General features: G+C 38.8%; 1 protein-coding gene across 3 annotated transcripts in view; it reads right to left on the reverse strand.

Moving 5' to 3' along the window:
* Window positions 1–21521, reverse strand: part of LOC138758514 (low-density lipoprotein receptor-related protein 1-like) — a 54718-nt gene that overhangs the window by 21519 nt on the left and 11678 nt on the right. For all 3 annotated transcript variants that reach the window (XM_069927531.1, XM_069927521.1, XM_069927539.1), the window contains exons 8-25: window positions 20862–20981; window positions 20652–20777; window positions 20152–20323; window positions 19531–19755; window positions 18879–18997; window positions 18665–18804; window positions 16840–16981; window positions 15584–15727; window positions 13642–14013; window positions 13349–13471; window positions 11698–11817; window positions 10355–10474; window positions 10027–10152; window positions 9533–9704; window positions 7847–8071; window positions 5125–5243; window positions 4900–5039; window positions 3984–4125 (exon numbers count right to left, since the gene is read on the reverse strand). In XM_069927531.1, coding sequence (XP_069783632.1) covers window positions 3984–4125; window positions 4900–5039; window positions 5125–5243; window positions 7847–8071; window positions 9533–9704; window positions 10027–10152; window positions 10355–10474; window positions 11698–11817; window positions 13349–13471; window positions 13642–14013; window positions 15584–15727; window positions 16840–16981; window positions 18665–18804; window positions 18879–18997; window positions 19531–19755; window positions 20152–20323; window positions 20652–20777; window positions 20862–20981 — 2847 coding nt within the window. The remainder of the gene's footprint in view (window positions 1–3983; window positions 4126–4899; window positions 5040–5124; window positions 5244–7846; window positions 8072–9532; window positions 9705–10026; window positions 10153–10354; window positions 10475–11697; window positions 11818–13348; window positions 13472–13641; window positions 14014–15583; window positions 15728–16839; window positions 16982–18664; window positions 18805–18878; window positions 18998–19530; window positions 19756–20151; window positions 20324–20651; window positions 20778–20861; window positions 20982–21521) is intronic.

Here is a 21521-nt window from a genome sequence, read left to right on the forward strand (position 1 = left end):
TTAGAATCCTGTATCTTTTCCCCAATAGCAGCAGAGTGAGGAGGGCAAGGCCTGGGTTGTGAGGGTCTTGGAGGCTAGAGGCTGCTTTTTTTTTTTAATTTTAAAAAGACTGTCTCATGTAGATGTCCTCGATGAAATGAAGTCTGGTGCCTGTGATGTTGCAGGCTGAATTATCAACCCTCTGGAGTTTATTCTTGTCCTGAGAATTGGTGCCTCCATACCAGGCAGTGATGCAACCTGCCAGAATGCTCTCCACGGTTCTTGACCATCTCCACTACTGAGCCCTCGGTGAGGACTGGGTTGTGTTCTCCTTATTTCCTCCTGAAGTCCACAATAATCTCCTTGGTTTTGTTGACATTGAATAGTGTAATGACACAACCTTGTGCTCAATGTGTTGATTTATCCCCCTCCTGTGTGCTTCCTTATTGCAGTTTATGATTTTGCCAACAACTGTGGTGTCATCGACAAACTTGTAGATGGCATTAGAATTGTGCCTGGCCACACAGCCATGGGTGTATAGCAAATAAAGCATGCTTTCTTGGGGTGTGTTACGAGCCCAAAGGACCACAAAACCCAGCAGCAATAGACATTCACCAAGACTAGTTATTAAAACCAAAGTTGTATTTAAAATCAACTTTAAACATGAAAACAGAATCAAACTTTAACTTATCTAACCCAAATTAACCCCCTTCCAATTCTAAGCACATGTGTATGATGTGTGTGTAAATTTAATTTCTTTGGTTCACAGTTCGGTCTCACTTCTTCCAAGTTCTCTGGGTGCAGGCAATTCTTATACTGTGCACAGAATTTGACATGTATAAAGTTCATCAGACTTTGGTGCTTGAAAGGTAAATGTTTACTGCTCAGGAAGGTTCTTGTAGGGTTCGGAGAGAAAGATTTGTTCCAGGATTTCCACAACTAGAGGTACCACCATTAATCACCTCAGTGTCTTGCTGATGAAACTTGCCCCATCAGGGTTCATCAGATGATAAACTCTATTTCAGGTTACCACAGAGTTGCTTTCTGTTCCACTTCTTCCAAGCTTTTCTCTCTCTAAAAAACCCATCTTCAGCAAACCACAGGAGTTATTCTTCTGCTCAAGCTGTTGTCTTGGGTAAACAAAACCCAGGTGTAATGTTTCTGTGAGCACACTGTAGGTACTTGCAAACAGCCAGCTTGTCTCCTCCAAAACAACGGCTATTCATTTTATGAAGTCATTTCAATTAGCACCCAATTGTGAAATGTGCATACAAGTCTCAATAGATCCTGCAATGTTACGGAATACAAATTCTTCAGTATTTCAAATAAGATCGGTTTTAAAATGTGTGTATGTAACCTCCTCTAACTTTACAAAATTCCTCCCAAAATTTATCCAGTACAGGTGTGCCCATATTGATGATCAGTGTGGTGATACGACCACCAGCCTACTGCAGGGGACAATCTCAGTACCTGCAGGAAGACCACATAAGGGGCTGACTTTGCCTGGCCAGCTGCCAATCAGCCGATCTGAATATAAACCTGAGCCGGGCCCACCTGAGCCAGTCACACTCCTTGAACCTCCCCTTCACCGTCCAAGAAGTCAGAACCATGACAGAGTCATGCAAGTCTGTGCAGAATGCAAACAGCGCTTCTTCCACCCTCCAAAAGGCCCACATTGTCAAGGCCACTCAGCCCTTTGAACAGCTTAGCAGTGAATTCATGTGCACCCTGCCTTCCATGAACAAGAACGTCTACTTCCTGTTTTCCCTTCACCATCCCTTACCCTGACACCTCCACAGCCACCATTATCAGGGCACAGATGCAGATCTTCACCATGTTCAGATACCCGTCATTCATCCACAGCGACCAGGGGTCCGGCTTCACGAGTGAGGAGCTGCGCCAATACCTGGCAGCGTGAGGAATTGCAGCAATTCACACAACTAGCTACAACCCAAGGGGCAACAGGCAGGTGGAGCATGAAAACAGGGTGATCTGGAAGGCAGTCCTCCTGGCCCTGAGATCCAAAGGCTGGTCTATTGAGTACTGACAAGAGTCTCTCCCCAAGGCACTCCATGCAATTAGGTCGCTTGTGCACGGCTACTAATCAGAGCCCCTCACGAGCACCTTTTCTCGTTCCCCAGGAAATCGGCGACTAGGGTCTCCCTCCCAGATTGGCTCACATTCCTGGGACCAGTGCTCCTCTGCAAACATGTGTGGGCCCACAAGTCCAAGTGCTGGTTGAGTAGGTGCTCCTCCTCCATGCCAATCTGAACTACATCTATATCAGGTACCCCAGTGGCCATAAGGACACAGCCCCAACCGGAGCCCCAACCGGAGCCCCAACCGGGGCCCCAACCGGGGCCCCAACCGGGGCCCCAACCGGGGCCCCAACCGGGGCCCCAACCGGGGCCCCGACCGGGGCCCCACACCCCCAGCATCACAACAACCCGACCCAACCTCGCCACCATGGGTACCTTTGGCCCACACAGAAATTGGGGGCCAACCTCCTTCCTCTGCCCCTCCAGAAAGCCCTACTCCTAGTGGATCACACCCACCATCTCTGATTCTGTGCTGCCCACACCAACATCCACCACAGCTACATTGGACCCAGCCAACCCTCAGGCAGCAACCACACCCTTTCCAACCTTTGACCAGGAGCCAACCCTGTGACGGTCTCAGAGACTCCAACAGCCGTCAGACCACCTGAATCTGTAAACACCACCTGGCACTGTTTTACACCCCCCCCCCCCCCCACCAGAACAAATTTTAAGGGGGTGAATATGGTGATATGACCACAAGCCTACTGCAGAGGGCGATCTCTGTACCTGCAGGAAGTCCACCCAAGGGGCTGACTCCACCTGGCCAGCTGCCAATCAGCCAACCTAAATATAAACCTGAGCCGACCCCTCCTGAGCTGGTCATGTGGGGAGCCACCAAGGCTTGAACTGGTGTTTAGACTTCTACTGGAATAAAGCCTGTTGTGCAAGGTTTTGAAATTTGTGCTTGCTCACTGCTACTTCAGAGCACCACAGTGCGATGATGACATTTTTTTCAAATTGTGATCTTCTAATGGGTCAGGGGTCCAGTTGCAGAGATGAGTGCAGAGGCCTAGAGTTTGCAGCTTCTTGACTAGCACTAAAGGAATTATGGTATTGAAGGATGATCTGTAGTCTATGAATTGCTCTTTGAAATGACCAGAGCTGAGTGGAGAGTCAGCAATATTGCAGCTGCTGTGGAGCGATTGTGACGATAGCCAAATTGCAATGTACATGTCAATTCTGGCCATGACCAGCGTCTCGAGGCATCAAAAAGATGTTTAAAGCTTTGGTTTGAATTTTTTTTGTCCAAAGTGGTATTTGCTTTCAATCTTAAAAACAAAGATGAAGTAGTTGTTTCATTTCAAATCATTAATGGGCTTCGGTTTCAAGTAATTTCCATGCTTAGAGAAAATGATGCAATTTTTCCTTGTTCTTTATATTTGTGCTTTTTCTTCTAAAGTAAATGCTTTTCTTTTCCTTTAATATCACTGACAGATTCTTTTTCACATTTTCTTTTATCCATATTTAATAGGGGCACACACTGAGTCCGATTGTCATTTGCACATATTTTATTGAGGGCCGTTCACAGAATTCACTTGCAACTCAAGTTTTCAAGAAAATTCCAGAAAGATCTCATTATAACTGAATAATTACACAAAACAGGAAATGATTGCAGTTTTCCCAAATCGTGGTAACAATTTCATGTTGATTGAAGTAGCATATTTCTTCAATTTTTTTTGTCACTTGTTTTGAGTTTGTTGATGAATTCCAGATAATGAGGATTTTACTGTACCAAGTTGAGATGGAGAGGAAAGTTTAGGTTATCCTGAACCACAAGATCAAAAATAGAAAGTCCTAAGATATTGGAACTCAGGTTGGTGATTTTGAAGGTATGCAAGAGTTGAAAAAACACCATGGTTATCTTCAACAAAAACTTATCAAGTCAATAACACGGACAAAATTTACCTGATGGTTGAGTCAGCTCATGATAAGTAATGAGGTCTTGGGGATCATGAAGGTTGTCAGCCAAAAGCATCATATCTGAGCCTGTAAATTTGTTGATTCCATAAAGTGTTTTTCTTTCCCCATCAATCCAAAAGACATTATCCTAAAACAAGGCAGCAAAGTATAAAGGCATCGCAGTTTCCTGGTTATTCACTGCTCGTTATGGAAGAATCAATCTGCAACTTGATTGTTCAGTTGTTAGAAATTAAAGACCACAACTGCAAAATGAAACAGTGATCTTTGACTGACCAATGTCAGAATTACTTTTAACTGATCAGTTTTAGAATGGCTTCAATTCAATTTTAATCTCGCCAATTCCTGCTATTAAAAGTTAATCATCCAACTTTGTCCTCTGCCTATAATCCTAAAGAATTTCTCCTATTTCATGCTTGTGCTTTTTTGGCAAACCAAGCTTTCCACAAATTATCCAGAGACCAATATTAAAGTTTGCATCAATCTGTCAAGGGATTGGCAATAATACAGTGAAGCATTGATGCTAGGAGAACTTTCTGGTGACAAAGCACCATGTTTTCATGTGAAACACCCATCAAATATTAAGATAAAAATGTTTATGCCTAGAAGGAAACATTTTTGGAATACTGAAGGGAAGACTTGACTAGGTGATGGTAAATATAATTGGTTGTGGATGGAGGAAAATAATTAGAAGTTCTGGTTCGAAAGACATTGTCAGAACAAATGGAACAGCAACATACCTGGAACAAAGCAATAGGATCCTTATAGGAACCAGGTGAGGAAGAGACCAGGTAGTATGCAAATCATTGTGTTTGTAACAGATAGGGCTCACTGGATTTCAAGATAGATTACACATAAAGAAGTCAGAAACTACATTAAATAGATGAGCAAAATTAGACTATACCTCAAATATTGTAATTGCAAGAGCATGTGCTAGGAATTCTTTTGACACAAATACAATTCTTCTATCTTGACCATTTAAATCCACACTTGATAATGTATGTAGTTTTGAGTCAACCCAATAGAGGCGACCTTTCACAAGATCTGTAGGAGGTAAAAAGCATTATATTGCATTACAAGTGAAATATAGCATTATGCGCACTGGAGTCAATTTGGGCAGTCTACTTACCAAGAGCAATGCCTTGTGGCCACTCAATATCTCTGGTAATCAGAGGATTACGGTCATAACCATTCATTCCTGCTTTTTCAATCTTTGCTGGTTCACCCCAGTCTGACCAGTAAATAAATCTTGAAACATACAATAATATCATTAAAACACTAAAATTATGACCCAAAATTAAGCTGGCATCAAGGTTTAAAGAGTATTTGCACCCATGACAACTGGAAGGCCAAAAATTTAGTTGTCACTCCAAGTTGAATGATTGTTGATAAGTCAGCACAAAATTACAAGCACATTCCTCAGTGAGATTTGATGCATCTAGCATTCAGGGATCACAAACTGCACACTGCTCTGATCCAGGGTCTGGAACAGAATTATTGACGATTCTCTCTCATTTCAAGTCATTGCTCTACCTGCAGAATTCTAGGTTTTTTTGGTTGGATTTAAAATTGCATTTATCCTCAAACCCTAATGTTTCACATTTACAAATAAAATTAGTATCTCAAATTCAACAAATAACTCATTAACATTAAATATCTACACATTGGCAGGTAAATTCCTAACTGGTGGAAATGTTAAAATAAAGCATTCAAGACTGGTTGAAATATTATAGGGGACACCCCTGCTGGGTGGTCTATCTGCTCTTATTTTTGCCATCATAATCGAACCATTATTAATGATGTTAGTCTTCCCCCATCTTAAAAGGCATTGTACAAAATGTACAAGAATAGAGTTTAATTACACGTCAATTACTTGCTGCTGTTTGTGACAGAGCCACAGAGAAGCACTTCCTCTATTCTATCCATTCTGGAGGAGCTCAGCCCTTTTTCAGATTATAAATTGCATCTTCAAAAGAGTGAATGTTACCCCATCAATGGAGCTGCTCTGCAACTTCATCAATCCAACCTGTCTTTACAGTTTAGTAAATCAGGTTTCAAGTACCTAGGTGTAAACATCACATGCACCTTCTCCAATTATATATACATTTAAAAAAAAGAAAGACACATAGCATGGTAACAGGCCCTTCTGACCCACAAGCCCATGCTGCCCAATTAACCTACAACCCCAGTATATTTTGAAGTTGACCAGGTGAAATCAGACGTTCAGAGATGGAGCAATTTGCCCCAGTCACTAATGAGCAGAATAAATTAATGAACACATTACCAACATTTCCTTACTCGTTTCAAACTACAGTATTTCTTAAAATTCTTTTTTTCACCTCTCTGGATAAAATAATTTTCTCCTTTATTTGCAACAGGAAATCTCCAAGGATTTGAAAAGCATTATTGCAAAACTAAAGTTAGTGGATGACTTGCTCTTCCCAATTTTCCATTTTACTACTGGGCAGTCCACAAGCTAAATCACTGGGTACACTAGGAGAACTCTGGGGAATGTAAAGTAAAAGAGTCATTTTGTAAATGGTCGTCTTTCACCAATGTGGTTATATTCTTCTTTGCCCACAAAACACTTTAATCAAACCAACAACCCAATGGTGCTCAATATGGTAAAAATTTGGTACAAGATTAGACATCACTTTAAGTGGGCAGTGGCATATCTTCAGGGTCCCTTAAATAACACTTGTATTTACCTTCAGTCACTGATTTAAAACAAAATACATAGCAAACTAAATGTATCAAATATCTTCAAGATCTTTATGCAGATGGAATCTTTAGCAGCTTCACCTCTGTCATACACATCACTTACCCTGCATCACACTTATTTTGCTACTTTCAGGTTCAACATTTTATTCCAAAGTCTTTCCCAAGCTTCCCTCCGTTACCTGTCAAACAACCCTGGGAAGATCTAGAATCAGCCAATCCAGGAGAGAGAGAGAGAGAGAGAGGGGGACAATTTCAACAACTTGTATCTCTATTATGTCAATTAAATGCCATTCAGAATGGGAGCAAGAATGGGAAGTAGAAATTGAGAACAACCTGCAGGAGGAGGCTATTGAGAGAATCCATTTCATCACCTCCTGCACTTGCTTGGGACTGCACAGGATTCAATTTTCTAAATCCAGACTGTATCCAAAAATAGAGGACAAATGCATTTGTAATGGCTCCCCTTGCCACCCAGGACACTTGTTTTATCAGTGCCCCAAATTGCAAGAATTCTGGAGTTGAGTCTTCTGAACACTATCTGAAATATTTAAAATCATTTTGCAATCCTGCCCATTGACTAGAATATTTGGAATCTCTGACAACTGCCAAATTCACTGCAGAAAGATGCAATAGTGTTTACATTGCATCCCTATTAGCCAAGCGTCTAATCTTGTTACACTTGAAGTCTGATTGGGGTCCTTCTATTACACAAAGAATTAAGGATGTCAGCTTCTTCATTAAACTGGAGAAAATCAAATACATATTAAGGTCCACCAGAAAATTTGTCCATAAATGGCAAAACCTCATGTTATTTCTCTGAATTATGACTGCTTGCAGAGTAAAGGACCAATTGTGAGATGATTGTACCAGTACAATCGATAATACTGTCAAAGGTTGCAAGGCAGTCAGGGAGGAGGGGGGGGCCTGGTTGTGTATCCAAATGTCTATGAACAATTGTGCGTAAAAGACAATAGGAGCACAATGTGCATCTGAATAATGAATTTGTTGATGCTCGAAAATGTTTTGGTAAAAAGATTATAGACCAAATCTGGGAATTTTGAAGCCAAAGTATGAAAGCAGTAAACAACAAAGATGCTAGTTACTCCAAATTAACAGTGATACACTATTACCCAGAGAGTGGATTAACAGCTATGGAAGTTGGTTCCCTCAAGTCTTCATCAAATAGGATTTTTCTTTTTGTTCCATCAGATTTCACAACAGATATCGTCTTGGTGCCACAATCAGTCCAGTAAAGATGCTTATAGATCCAGTCCACAGCAATTCCCACAGGAACACCTAGGTCTTTGATTAGGTTGGATTTTTGCACTGAGTTTCTATTTTTATCCATGGATGCACTGTTGGGTTTTTAAAAAGTGCTAATTAGAACTATTTAAAAGTCAATCCATTTCAAGTGCTTGCAACTTCATTGCATGAAATAAAATACCACCAGATTCCACTATAAACATAAAAAGCAGGACTGAAGTTAATTTGATAACTTTTAACTTAAGCCTGAACAAAATACTCCTTTCAACATGGCCATTGTTCATTTATTTTTCAACTGGAATTACATCTTTATGCCTACAATAACTTGCCCATTTTATCCAAGGCATTGTCCTTGGATCAGTTTAAGCTACTTGCACAAATCAGACAATTAAATTAAAACAGTGTCAAAATTAAGTTCAGATTGTATAACCAATAGATTTTTTTTGTAATATTTGGTAGCTGAAAATAATCCTACACCTTGCCCATTTTCTTTTAATTCAGAGTTCCGTGCCAATGGTCCAATTCGAGCAGAAACATTTCAAATGCTTTGAAACTTGAAGAAACTACAGATGATTTCTATCTATCTATTTATTTATTTATTATATAAAAAATGGTGCATTCTAGGTAAGACGTCTACCAGGAACAAGGTACCACATGGTATGCAGTAATGGTATCCAAGGATGATTGGATCCTAACTGCCTTGGCAACAAGAGCAAAAAGAAAATGGCAAGTGATCAGGCTGCCAATACTCAAAGCCCATGCTCAGCCCTTTTTTTTGTTTAAAAACATACAAAATGCAGTAATTATTCAATCATTCTTGGAGCATCCATCTAAAGATCCCCAAAAAATTTTAAAAAAAACATGCATATCATTATTGGTAGAGGATAGAGTACAAGAGCAAGGAGTTTATGCTGAAGCTGTGTTTAGAAACATTAACCACAATTCTGGTCTTATTACAAGATAGAAGACTACACAGATATGGAAAAGATGGATGATGTCAGAGACTGGAAATTTAGCTACAGAAATCACAAACTAGGAGGGCTATATTTGGAACAATGTAAACATCGAGTCAGGGCACCAGGGAAACATTACAGTTCAGAAGAATACAAAAAAGGTAGCAAATGCTTTATGAGGCATCTGTGAAAAAATTATTTTAAGATCAAAATGAATAGATGATGTCCAACTGAAATTTACAGTTCTTTGCTTTAAGTAAATCCCCATACATTAAAGTATAGATTCAAAAAAGCCAGATCCATCATCTGTAAAGCAACTAATCTAGTCCAAGAATATGGGACGAAGTTAAATGACACTTAACTTTCCACCACAAAACCCTCCCTCAACCAGAATATGCACGAGTCAAAATGGTCTTGTGCCATCATATTCTAATTCTAGAATGAATTGAAACATATTTAATGAAACATGGTACATGGTATCATAATGGATCTGCACAATAAATTACTGCAAGTCAACTTCAAAATGAAAGCACCTCAATTCATTTGTGCTAAATCCCATTTTATGTTCATGGTCAAGATAGGCTTCACAGAAGAACATACCTAAAAATTGCTTTTTGTATCAAATCAGCCCAGTAGATAGTGTGCGTTTCAATATCAGCATCAAGTGTTACAGCTTTTCTCAATTGCCAGGCTATCACTGTGTATTCCATTTTGCGCAATCCAATTTTCCTAATTTCATGATGGTTAGTGAAAACCAAGCAAGGCTCTTCCCCTAAAAAAAACTTCAGTTGAGAAAATTGGAATTTCAAACAGGAAACTTTTTTTTTTAAATATAAATTGCAAATAAACCTCAACACCATGCTGCAATTCATTCAAAACCTGGAAAAGCAATGTCTGCTCCTCTATTTAAATCGATTCCTTTCCAGAGGGCCATTAATAAACTGAATGTAATATTAGTTTTATTCAAGGCATTTGGCTTTGCTGAAAATTAGAATTGCAACTAAGATGATGCCCCATGGCTTAGGAACAAGGGTTATATTTTAACCAAGGAGCACTTTGTAAAGTTAAGTTATTTGAATACATGTTCTACTTACCCATTGCCTTACAACTCTCCTTCACTGGATCCATTCGATATCCTTTGTTACAGAGACATTCAAAACTTCCCATTTTGTTGATGCATGTTTGACTACATGTGTCAGGATTTTGACATTCATCTATGTCTAAAAACAATTATTCTTAGTTATCATCGTGTGATTTAGAGGAAAAAGGGGGCTGCAGCATATTCATACTACCCATCCATCACTCGTGTATGCCAATTTAATCTTCCCCTTGCATCCCCCATTGTCAACTGCAAATTCCCCTGGGGTGAGGTGCACAATTAACTTAAAACATTTGGGTTATGCCATTAGGATTAAAATTTACCTCTGCAGAATCTTTCTTCAAACAGCTCGAAACCAGGAAGGCATCCACATTTGTAGCCAATGGGAAGGTCATGGCAAATATGCAAACATCCACCTTTGTTCACTAGACATTCATTGACATCTATAAAGTGCATCGGGATTTTAGTTTCATGACTTAAAACTAAACAGGAAACCACACACAGTACGGTAAAAGTCCCAAAATCCTGACTGCTCAGGACATGCCAAATTTTTGGACAATACTTTTAAAATTCAAATGTAAGGAGAATAAAGTTGACAGGTAAATTTGACTGTTTATTAACAACTTTTTTCCATACAAAATACAAATTATAAAAAAAATAACAAATATTTATTCATAATTTCCACAACTTCTGTGCATCTGCTAAATACAAAAAATTTAAGTCCAAATTCTCAGATGGTCTGGATTTCTGGCATTCAGATTTTTTGACTTACTGTAACTAATGTCCAGTATCTGGAGTATTATTTGGGGTTGCTAAAAAGCTAGAAAATTCTATTGAAAAACTAACACCTTGGTACATTACTTAAAAGAATTAAAATTCACTAGTTTGAGGGACAATAAATAGACTAGTTTTTTTTAAAGTTTGTTAAAAATTAAAAGGTATGGTAACAGGGTCTTCAAGCCCTTGAGAATGTGCTATCCAAATACACTCAAGGCCAATTAGCCTACGGATCTTGGAGGTCTGTAGAAGATGGGAAGAAACCGCAGCATGGTAAAGAAACCCATGTGGTCATAGAAAGAACAGCACCAGATTTGAACCTGGATTGCTGGTGCTGTAACACCATTGTAGTAATCACTAAGCTAACCCTATCTCCCCAAAGTTTGAGGGACATTTAAACAAGTAGGCCTACACTGCTAATTAAGTGATGATAGCATGACCTTCACAACCCTTGTATGGTTATTTTTGGATTAGAATTGGGTCAAGAAATGGAGACAAGTGACAAACTCTAAATTGCATCACTGGTTTCTGGCTAAAGATTTAGTTACATGAAATGCAAAAAAATAACGCGACTACTCCAGCAGATAATTATACACAATTAGCGCCCACTTCCCATCCATCTCATGAATGAACAATACAAAACAGATACACAGCAAGTGAGTCAAGGCATCCACAAGGAAGGTTTGTAGGGATGAAATGTGCTGCTAGGTGGCAAGACAACTGCACAATCCTATATGCATTAAGGAATGGCTAGAGGAAACACGCTAAAATTTAATTTGGATCATTTATCCCAAAGGAATAGTGTTTCCTACTTTAGACTTTGTGTTGCAGCCAACAGGAGTACATAATTTAACCATTAATATTCCCATTCAAACTAATTTTCACTTACTACATTCAGAGGTTTCATCACTCCGATCCGCACAGTCCTGATGGTGGTCACATACTCTGGCTAGGTCTATGCACTCACCACTTTGGCATCTGAAGTAAGATGGCAAGTTACACACTGAGCCTACATGAGAAATGATAAACACCACTTTTTTAGTGTTTATTTGTTCTTCTGCAGACTTTTAAAATCACCACCAAAACAAAGTGCTAGAAATATTCCAGCCTGGCAGCACCTGAGAAAAGAGAATTTGCATTCACAATGATCTATTTTCGTAATCATTTGAAAGGCTACTGAACCAAATCAGTAATTCTCCATCACTTCCAGATAGTGTACAATCATATGTTACCCAGCATCTGCATTTTACTTTGCAACTTCCAAGTCAACTTACCGTTCATACCATGCTTGGCCAGTAGGATGAGAACATTTCTCCAGGACCACAAAGCATATTTACATAGATACAAGTTAGGAAAGAAGTTAACATTAAAATATTAAAGGTACTAAGACTTATACACTGAAAGTCCATGGTACACTATGCTCATCTGTATGGGAGTTCAGGAGCCTGATGGCTTGGGAGGGGGAGGGGGCGCGGAGGGGGAAAGCTGTTTTCCCACTCTGGAAGCAAGGGCCCAAGTGCTATGCTACCTCGTGTGAGATGGCAGAAGGGAGAACAGTTTACATGTGGGATGTGTGGAATCTTTCACTATATTTATTGCTTTCCACCTGCATTGAGTGTAGTAGATGTCCTTCCAATGGGGAATATCAAAGAATTGCATTCCTTCCTCAGAAAACTACTCCCAATTGGGTGCCAAAATTCTGAACTTCAAACTTTTGCATGTTTTATTTGCTGGAACAGTGTGGAATACAACGTTTCTGTCTTGCAGGAGATAAAACCTACATTACTGTCAAAATTTAGATCAAATTGACTGCCTTCTTCAAATGACTCCAAATTGGAACCCCCCACCCATTCACTCTCCATTCTCAGAGTACACATCATGCATATTCGAGCCTCTGCTCAGCTCACCATTATTCAAGTTATCCCCCCTTCTTCAAACCCTTCAAGTATTGTCCACATACACTCCTTGTAACCCTTCAAGCAGAGTGGGCAGCATGAGAATTTGACCACATTATTCAAGTTGTGCTCTTTAGAATATGTGCCTTTTACAAAGCTCAAGTTCTTGTTAATTGGCACATTTACAGTCAACCAATCTGCCATCTTGGCAAGCAGATCCACATTCACCTGTTACACAGCTTGGAAGAAAATCAGTAGAGCACATTATTTAATCGCACCTTTAAAGCTGCAGTATTTTCATGGCAGTGTAGCTCAAATGTTAATTTTTACCCACTGAACAAGTATGCAATATTTTAGATCACCATTTATCCAGCAAAACAATTAACTAGCAACTAGTTGAGAAGTTTTACTTGTCAGTAATAAGCCACAAATCCAAAGTTTGGTAATCTTGTACCATTTTTGGCAACGTGTGCACATATTTTGGATGATTAGGGAGCCTCTGGCTCAACCAGTATCTGAAGAGTCTTGTTGCATACTATTTATAGCATACAACAGAAGCCAAAGTTGGGCATTGGTTTTCAAAAGTTCCATAATTACAAATCTTCCATTTTGGCTAAAAGAAGCATAACAAAGTTATATTCTCACCATTTTTACAATGAAATTCATCACTTCCATCAGTACATTCCCTGTATCCATTACATTTACTGCCTTCATGAATGCAGGAGCCATCACCACAACGGAAATAATCTGGTCGACATGTTCGAGGGGCTTAAAAAGAAACAATGGTTTGCTTCATAATAATGAAGGTACACCAGTTAGCCTAGAAACAATCTCAACTTTACTTTCAACAAGAAAAAAGTTTGACCTTTAAAAATTAAAAGTATTAAAATACCAACCAATTCCTCTCCCTTCACTCCCCACTATTTGTATTTACTTACGACAGTTAATTTCATCATTTCCATCCTTGCAATCAACATCTCCGTCACAGTACCATTGGTGATGGATGCATTCCCCAGAATTGCAGGAGAACTCATTGGAAATGCAAGGAGAAGGAGAAGGAAGAGCTCGCCCACACTGTTCAATTGATTCATCAGACTTATCGGTACAGTCAATATTGTTGTCGCACAACCAACTTGAAGGAATACATTCCAAATTGCTGCACTGAAATTCATGTAATCCACAGAGTGATTGAATACAGCCTTTTTCATCATTTCCATTACCACAATCATCTTCGCCATTACAAACAAAAGACTTTGAAATACATCTGCCGCTTGAGCAAGTAAATTCCAGAGCACTACAAGTAGAGGAGCCTGGGGAGAACAAAATACTTTATAAAATGTTCTGCATTTTAAAAAAAAAAAGTAGATTCTGAATGGTCTTGATTATAATACAGCTATAGAAAATTTAAATGAAGATCACCATTGGAAATTTAGAAGGATGCAAATTCTAACAAGGGAAAGATAAATTCAAGAGTTAGTAGATCACAATTTGAGACAGAGATTTCAGCAGTAAATAAAATGCAACACACCCAATGACATTTAAGATATTGGAAACACCATTGAATCTGCACACCTTCATCTAATCGAATGGTGCTAGCTGGAGTTTATCTTAAATTGGAAAACTCTGGATCCAAAGTTTAGTCTGAGAGGAACAGGTATCTTCAATTGGGTTTCTAGCTGAATATACAAGGATGACAGTATTAGTCATTAATAGGAGGATCAGATTATAAACAAATTGAAAATAAAACATTGACCACAGTTCTCGTCACCACCATTTGCACAGTCTTTTTCACCATCACATTTCCAGGAGACAGGAATGCATTGAAGAGATCCAGAACCACAGCTGATCTCATGAATCTCACATGAAGTAATGACTGAAAGAGGATGTGCAGCTGAAATACAATTTTAGCATTTAGCTTTAAAATCTAATTAAAGTTGATGCCAAAAATAAGGCTTCATTTTAGAACTTGTTTGTAGAAGGTCTTGCTTCAGAAATGCAGTGAACCACTAAGCACTCAGGTTGCTCTAGCTATTATCAATTAATATCAATTCCAAATATCCAAGTATAAAGGTGATCAGAAATGTAGGTTTTTTTAAAATTGCTTCTGAAGATCAAGTCATTGAAATTTTGATTCAAATTTGAACAAAGAACAAATTAGAATAACTCTGAAGGGAGTTCTGTGGGATTCTCTCTCACTGCTCCCCATTGGAAAACTCCCCATCTTTCTCATCACCACCACCCCCCGCCCCCCACTTCTGCCCTTCTGTTTGGGTGCCTGCTTATATTTTCCCTTGTATTGATGAAGGGCTCAGCCCTAAAAATGTAGCCTGGATTGGAGGGCATGTCTTATGAGGCAAGGTTGGCAAAGCTGAGACTTTTCTCTTTGGAACAAAGGAGGGTAAGAAGGGACTTGATTGAGATCTACACAATTATGAGAGACATAGATAGATTGGACTAGTTTCCTAGGGTGGGAACAACAACCATAGAGGACACATGTATAAGATTAAGGGAGGGAAATATGAAGGAGATATCGGGAAATTGAGTTGTTGAGGTCTGGAATGCCTTGCCAGGAGTGGTAGTGAAGGCTGACACATTAAGGGGATTTAAGAGACTCTTGGACAGCTACAAGGATGGAAGAAAAATAGCAGGTTACAGGGTAAGGAGGGTTTTTTATATATATATATATATATATATATATATATATATATATATATACACACACACACACACAAAGGAATATAGTTTGGCACAACATGGAGGGCTGAAGGATCTGTACTGTGCTTGTGGTGTTCTATGTATTGTTGCTATTCAAAGAACACTGTTTGACCTGCTGAGTTTCTCCAGGCACTTTTTTTTTTTAAAATGCCAAATTAAGATTACCTGTTTTACACCATTGCCCATTTTCAACCTTCATTCCAGATGGACATACACAGGAATACTTTGGAGAGGAAATATCTTTCTGAGGAGCAGGGAGACACATGTATTCACAACCTTCATTCAAGGTGTTATTACACCAATTCTTACCTGCAAAAAAAGTTTTCAGGTGCAAAATTTAATCTATACAAGTGCAACCCTGCAACAATTGTTATATCCAAATCTTTTCAGACAGTTTATTCACACTGTTAAATACATACTTGATTAAAATTCAGTTATATTACTTGGCAATTTTAATTTGGCTGAAATGACCAACTAATCTGCCATTAAGTTGCTGACTTAGTCAAGGTCATTGAGCTCTACTTATGCAGCAAATGATAAGATGTGACAGGTAATCTTGAACTGCGGCAGCTTTTAAAGATGAACATTTATATGTAAAGCACAATAGAGTCAATGAACCAGGATTGCTAATTCAGCAAAAAAACTAAAGATTTTGGAGAGGCCCCATTTGGAGTGTTGCATTCAATTTTGGCAAAGATATTGTCTAACTCAGGCAGGAGCAAAGAAGGTTTAAGAGGATGTTGCCAGAATTCAGGGACACAAGCTATAGGGAGAGGCTGAGGCTTTATTCCTTTGAGCACGTGTACAAAATTATGAGAGGAATCGATCAGACGAACACAGTCTTTCACCGAGAGTAGGATTAAAAAAGGACAGATTTAAGGGGGCATGCGTAGAATGGAAAGTTAATAGGATATAGAGGGGATTTTTCCTCTTTTAAAAGAGGATTGTGGGTGTATTGAACAAGTGGCCAGAGAAATTGGTCAAGGCATGTACTATTGTAATGTTTAAGAAACGATGGCCTGGACCAATACATGGATAGGTTTGAACATGTATGGTTGAAACAAAGACCAGTGGGACTTTTTTTTGTCATTGTCAGCAAGTTGGACCAAAGAGCCCACTTCCATGCTGCATAATTAAAAGTTGACAAGAACCAACATTTTCCTGTAATTTTAAATATCCAATAACATCTAGGATCTGGCAGCAACAGACACACATGCAATCCTACTGGCCAAAGCCACGAGTCCATGGAAAATTAAACTCTTCAGGACACTGGAGACAAAGTTGTACATTTATTAAACATTTAAATGTTATGTGACAAAGCAGCAGAATTTAGTCATTCAGCAATCTTAAAATTACACTACAGTGCCATAACTTGGCACTTTGGGGGTATAAAGAAAACCACACCAACTCTCACTGCTTACCAAGAGGCTGTATTAACTCATGATAAATGACAAGATCCTGAAATTTTTGGAGATTAGAAGCTAAAGCTTGAATATCTGCTCCTGTAAATTTGTTGGCTCCATAGATAGTTTCTGTGTCTTCATCAGACCAGAAGACACGATCCTGAAAAATATTTATTTACTTTAAAAAAAATCATCTTCAAAATCTTCTACCAAGTATCATTCTGTAAAGCACCAAATGAATTCCACAGTAAAGAATCACACCCAACATTTTAAAGTTGGTTGTTTGATATTTATGACAATGTAACTCAATGACAAGGAGCCATTTGTACCCAAACTACTGTACATAGTATACGATCCTCATCTTTGGTAGAAACTTGGGCTATTCAAGTATTTATCAGATAGTTTCCACACTAGAAATTAGTAAAGGTGGGGGGGGGGGGGGGTAAGGGAAGAGAAAGAGAATTATTAAAAAACATTCCTCAGAGTTCCTGAAAACAAGCCAAGGGGGAAAAAAAAATATTCTACATTCAGGTGAAAAATCCAAGAACCACTTGGACAGGTCCCCACAGACCTGATGAAACATTTGCTGCATTTCTTGCCTGGAAAATGTTAGAAAAAGTCCACAAATAAATGGAAATGGAAGTGGACTATTAGTCTAGTCCAGTGGTTCCCAACCTTTTTCTTTCCACTCACATACCACTAAATATTCCTTATGCCATAGGTGCTCTGTGATTAGTAAGGGATTGGTTAAGGTGGGATGTAGATGGAAAGAAAAAGGTCGAAAACCACTGTTGTAATTGTACCTAATTGACTCGTTATGTGCACAGTTTCACAACTCCAAAGGAAATGGGCCAATGACAATTTTTCTCAAGCAAAATATTTCAATAAAAATTGAGTCGAGAGCAGTGATTCTTAACCTTTCCTTCCCACTCACATCCCACCTTAAGCAATCCCTTACTAATCACAGAGCACTGATGGTATAGGGATTACTTAAAGTGGTATGTGAATGGAAAGAAAAAAAGGTTGGGAACCACTGGTCGAGTCCAACAAGCATTTAAAGAGGCAAACAAGGTGGTAAAGCAGAACATTCTAATTAGATGTTTAGAGATGAAAGATATTTTCAACACTACATCTTTCTACAAATTACACACCAGTGTACGCTTTATCAGGGAGCACTTGAAATAATAGCAGTGAGATCATAATGGCACTAATACTGTCTTTAAAAAAAGTTTGACTTTTTAAAGACTATTTAAAATTCCTTCTTTTACCAAATTATCCAGCAATTTGACAAACAATTTCCTCAAATTTATATTGCTATTACATCTTGCAGCGAATTATACCCTAACCAAAGCAAATGGAGGGCAGACCGGAATATTTACTCCTCCATATTAAGGTCAAGGATCAAATCAAATCCTGATATCAAACTCATTCAAATTTGGATACATTCACTCAAAACCATAGGTCACAAGTTGGACACATTAAGAGTTGGATAGTACACAAAAACGAAGTTTCTCTTTAAAAAAAAAAAAAAAATTTATTTAGTACTTCACCGTGAACCACGTTAGTAACATTATATACAAATATTCAGCTTTGTCTGTTTTGGTATCACCAACTCAATCCAAATTCCTTCATTCATCAGGCTGGTGACATGAAATTCACATGCGATCCCATGTCTAAATGGCAACTTTAATGGTTTTGTAATAATATCCATTTTCAGAGGGTGCACGAGTGCACATCAAGAATACAGTACAATTATGAATTGAGATATCAGTCCTTATTCAGCAACAAGTTGTGGAGTTAAACTTGCATGTGTAACAAATGTTTAATTTGTAAAAAGCCTCACCTCAAATACTGCAACGCTGTGAGGTCGAGAAAGGAAATCTACTGAGAAAAGCACAGTTCTTCTACCCTGCCCATTCAGACCTATACTTGACAGAGTGTGCAACTTTGAGTCAACCCAATAGAGGGAACTTTTCACAGTGTCTGAGGAGAAAATTTAAGATGTAAATCCAAGTTTTATAATCCAGATTACAAAAGATCCTTTAAAGTCAATTTACCAAGTGCAATGCCATTTGGCCACTGAATCTCTTCATCAACCAAGATCTGTCGATCAACACCATTCATTCCTGCTTTCTCTATCTTTGCTGGTTCACCCCAATCAGACCAATAAATAAATCTAATAAGAGTGAAAAAAAATAATCAGGCTTTATGATAAATATTTCAAAGCCATCAAAAAGCATCAACTAAGCATGCTATTTATAAAAGTGAATTGTACTTCAAATGTAACCAGTTTAATGTTGACAACAACATCACTACTACAGAAAAGTCATTCTTTCCCACACTAATCCTTCATTTGAAAAATCTCTGGCCCACTGTTTCCAATCACAAGCTTTTCTTTCCTCTTCTCCCTTCCCCTGCCCACTCCGGTCTATTCCAAGTGGCTTGGTTTTCTTGGCCTCTTGCTCCTGAAGCTAGGTGCTGTAGACAGGCAATTCCAGTTCATGTATTACAATTGATACTCAATTGTTTTACTCCATTCCCTTGGAGTTTCAATCACAGTTGTACTCCAAATTTGGCTTTCCCAAACTCTCACCTACTTGCAAAATTATTTAAAATCCCACATGCAGTTTTAAGGGTTAGTCTGAAAATTACATTAGCATGTATAATGAAGTGATTCAAAGCTTTCTACAAGTCATTAACAAATAATACCCTGATAATGGATCAACTGCTACAGAAGCTGGTTCTATCACTTTGTCATCAAAAAGGGTCTTTCTTTTTGATCCATCCATCGTGGCCACCGATATCGTTTTAGTACCCCGATCAGTCCAGTAGATATGCTTGTAGATCCAATCCACTGCAATTCCCGAGGGATTACTCAAATTCTCAAGTAGTAAAGAATAGCCAGATACACTTTTGTATTTATTCACGGACATGCTGCAAAACAAAAAAGTCTTCATCATGCAGAGTTCTCCAAATAAAAATGCTGCAGTTTTGCAATGTGCAACTCTGATAATCAAATAGGATTTAAAAACGCACGGGGGTACATCAACCTCAATCACACACAACTTGCTGCTATACAATCTGTTAGTTTTCTTAGATCCCTCAAGGAAAACAATATTAAACCAGATCCCCTCGAACGATGGATTTCCTGTGGATTTGTTCTTCAAGTCTGTAATTTTAAAAACTTGTTCAGTTGCGTGAGAAAAATACAAATTTACTCAGCATTGACTTCATGTAGCCTGCAATAGGTCTGAATTACAAATACTTCAGCTGAATCAGCTAAATTAAAAAACATAAATACAACTTTGAGCATCTTCTAATTTAACTTACCTGAAAATTGCTTGACGTGTCAAGTCAGCCCAGAACACCTTCTCATCTGCGACATCAGCATCCAATGCTACAGCATTTCTCAGCCGCATAGCCAGATGAGTGTATTCCTGATGATGCACCCCAAGTTTACGAATGTCATGTTGGTTTGTAAAGATCAAATAAGGTTCTTTCCCTAAAGAAAAATCCAGTCTAAGGCCATATTTTGTATTTATGCAAGTGCTTTAAATAGATTAAAAGATATCATCTTCTCAGGACAGGCAAATGATCAGCCACAATTTGCATTAGAAAAGCAGGTCAGCTGGAAGCTAGTTCAGACAAATCCTGGGCAACATTAGAATGTGGAGAAGCAGTCCATTGTATAAGACAGCAAACTGCAGTCCCCTACCATTTCTTTATGGATGCAAAAGATTGGACACTGCAGAGTTTTTAAAGCGAACCCATCCCCCGTTTCCCCCGTTCCCCCCCCCCCAAACTTCAGCAGGTCAATTTCAACAACAAACCTACAGCCTTGCACACTCCATTAGCTGGATCCATGTGATACCCTCCTTGACATTCACATTTATAATGTCCTTTTAAATTGATGCAAGTTTGGCTACATATTGCTGGGTTTTGGCATTCATCAATATCTGCAGGGCAAAGGAAGGGAGAGTTTACCCCCATGTTCAGGCAGGAAATAAAATTCTAAAAGTGGATTGATCTAGTATACCTACCACCACAGGTCCTCTCATCTATCAACTCAAAACCAGCAGGACAATCACATACATAATCAATAGGAAGATCCTGACAAATATGGGAACACCCACCATTGTTCACCAAGCATTCATTTAGACCTACAAAAAAAAAAATGGAGATTGAATTAGAGAAGGAAAACAAAATAATCTAGAGGAACTTAGCAGGTTATACAGCATCCATGATCTTAAAAAAAAAAATACATAACCAACATTTCAGGCCAGAGCCCTTCAAGGTACAAGCGAAAACCAGGTAGGTACTAGAGGAAGGATAAAAGGTCAGGGGGAGGAGCAAAAGGCCATAATCGGACATGGAAAAGACAGAAGAGGAAAGGTGAGAATTGATTGGGGAGGGGATGAATCTGTGAAGACAGGGCACAGACAGAGCGAACTGGAGAAAAAGACAGGGATAGGGAATGGTTAATGGAAACCAGAGAAGTCTATGTGAATGCAATCTGGTAGAGAATGCCCAGACAGAATACAAGGTGTTATTCCTCCATTTTGTGGGTTGTCTCAGTCTGGCAGCATACAAGTCCATGGACATACATGTCAGCATGGGAATGGAGCAAGGAATTTAAAAAATGGCTTTTTCAGACAAATCTCCACTATTTATGGTAGACAGAGGTAAAGTGTTAAACAAAG

The sequence above is a fragment of the Narcine bancroftii genome, chromosome 1, assembly GCF_036971445.1.
Source record: "Narcine bancroftii isolate sNarBan1 chromosome 1, sNarBan1.hap1, whole genome shotgun sequence".
Classification (NCBI taxonomy): Eukaryota; Metazoa; Chordata; class Chondrichthyes; order Torpediniformes; family Narcinidae; genus Narcine; species Narcine bancroftii.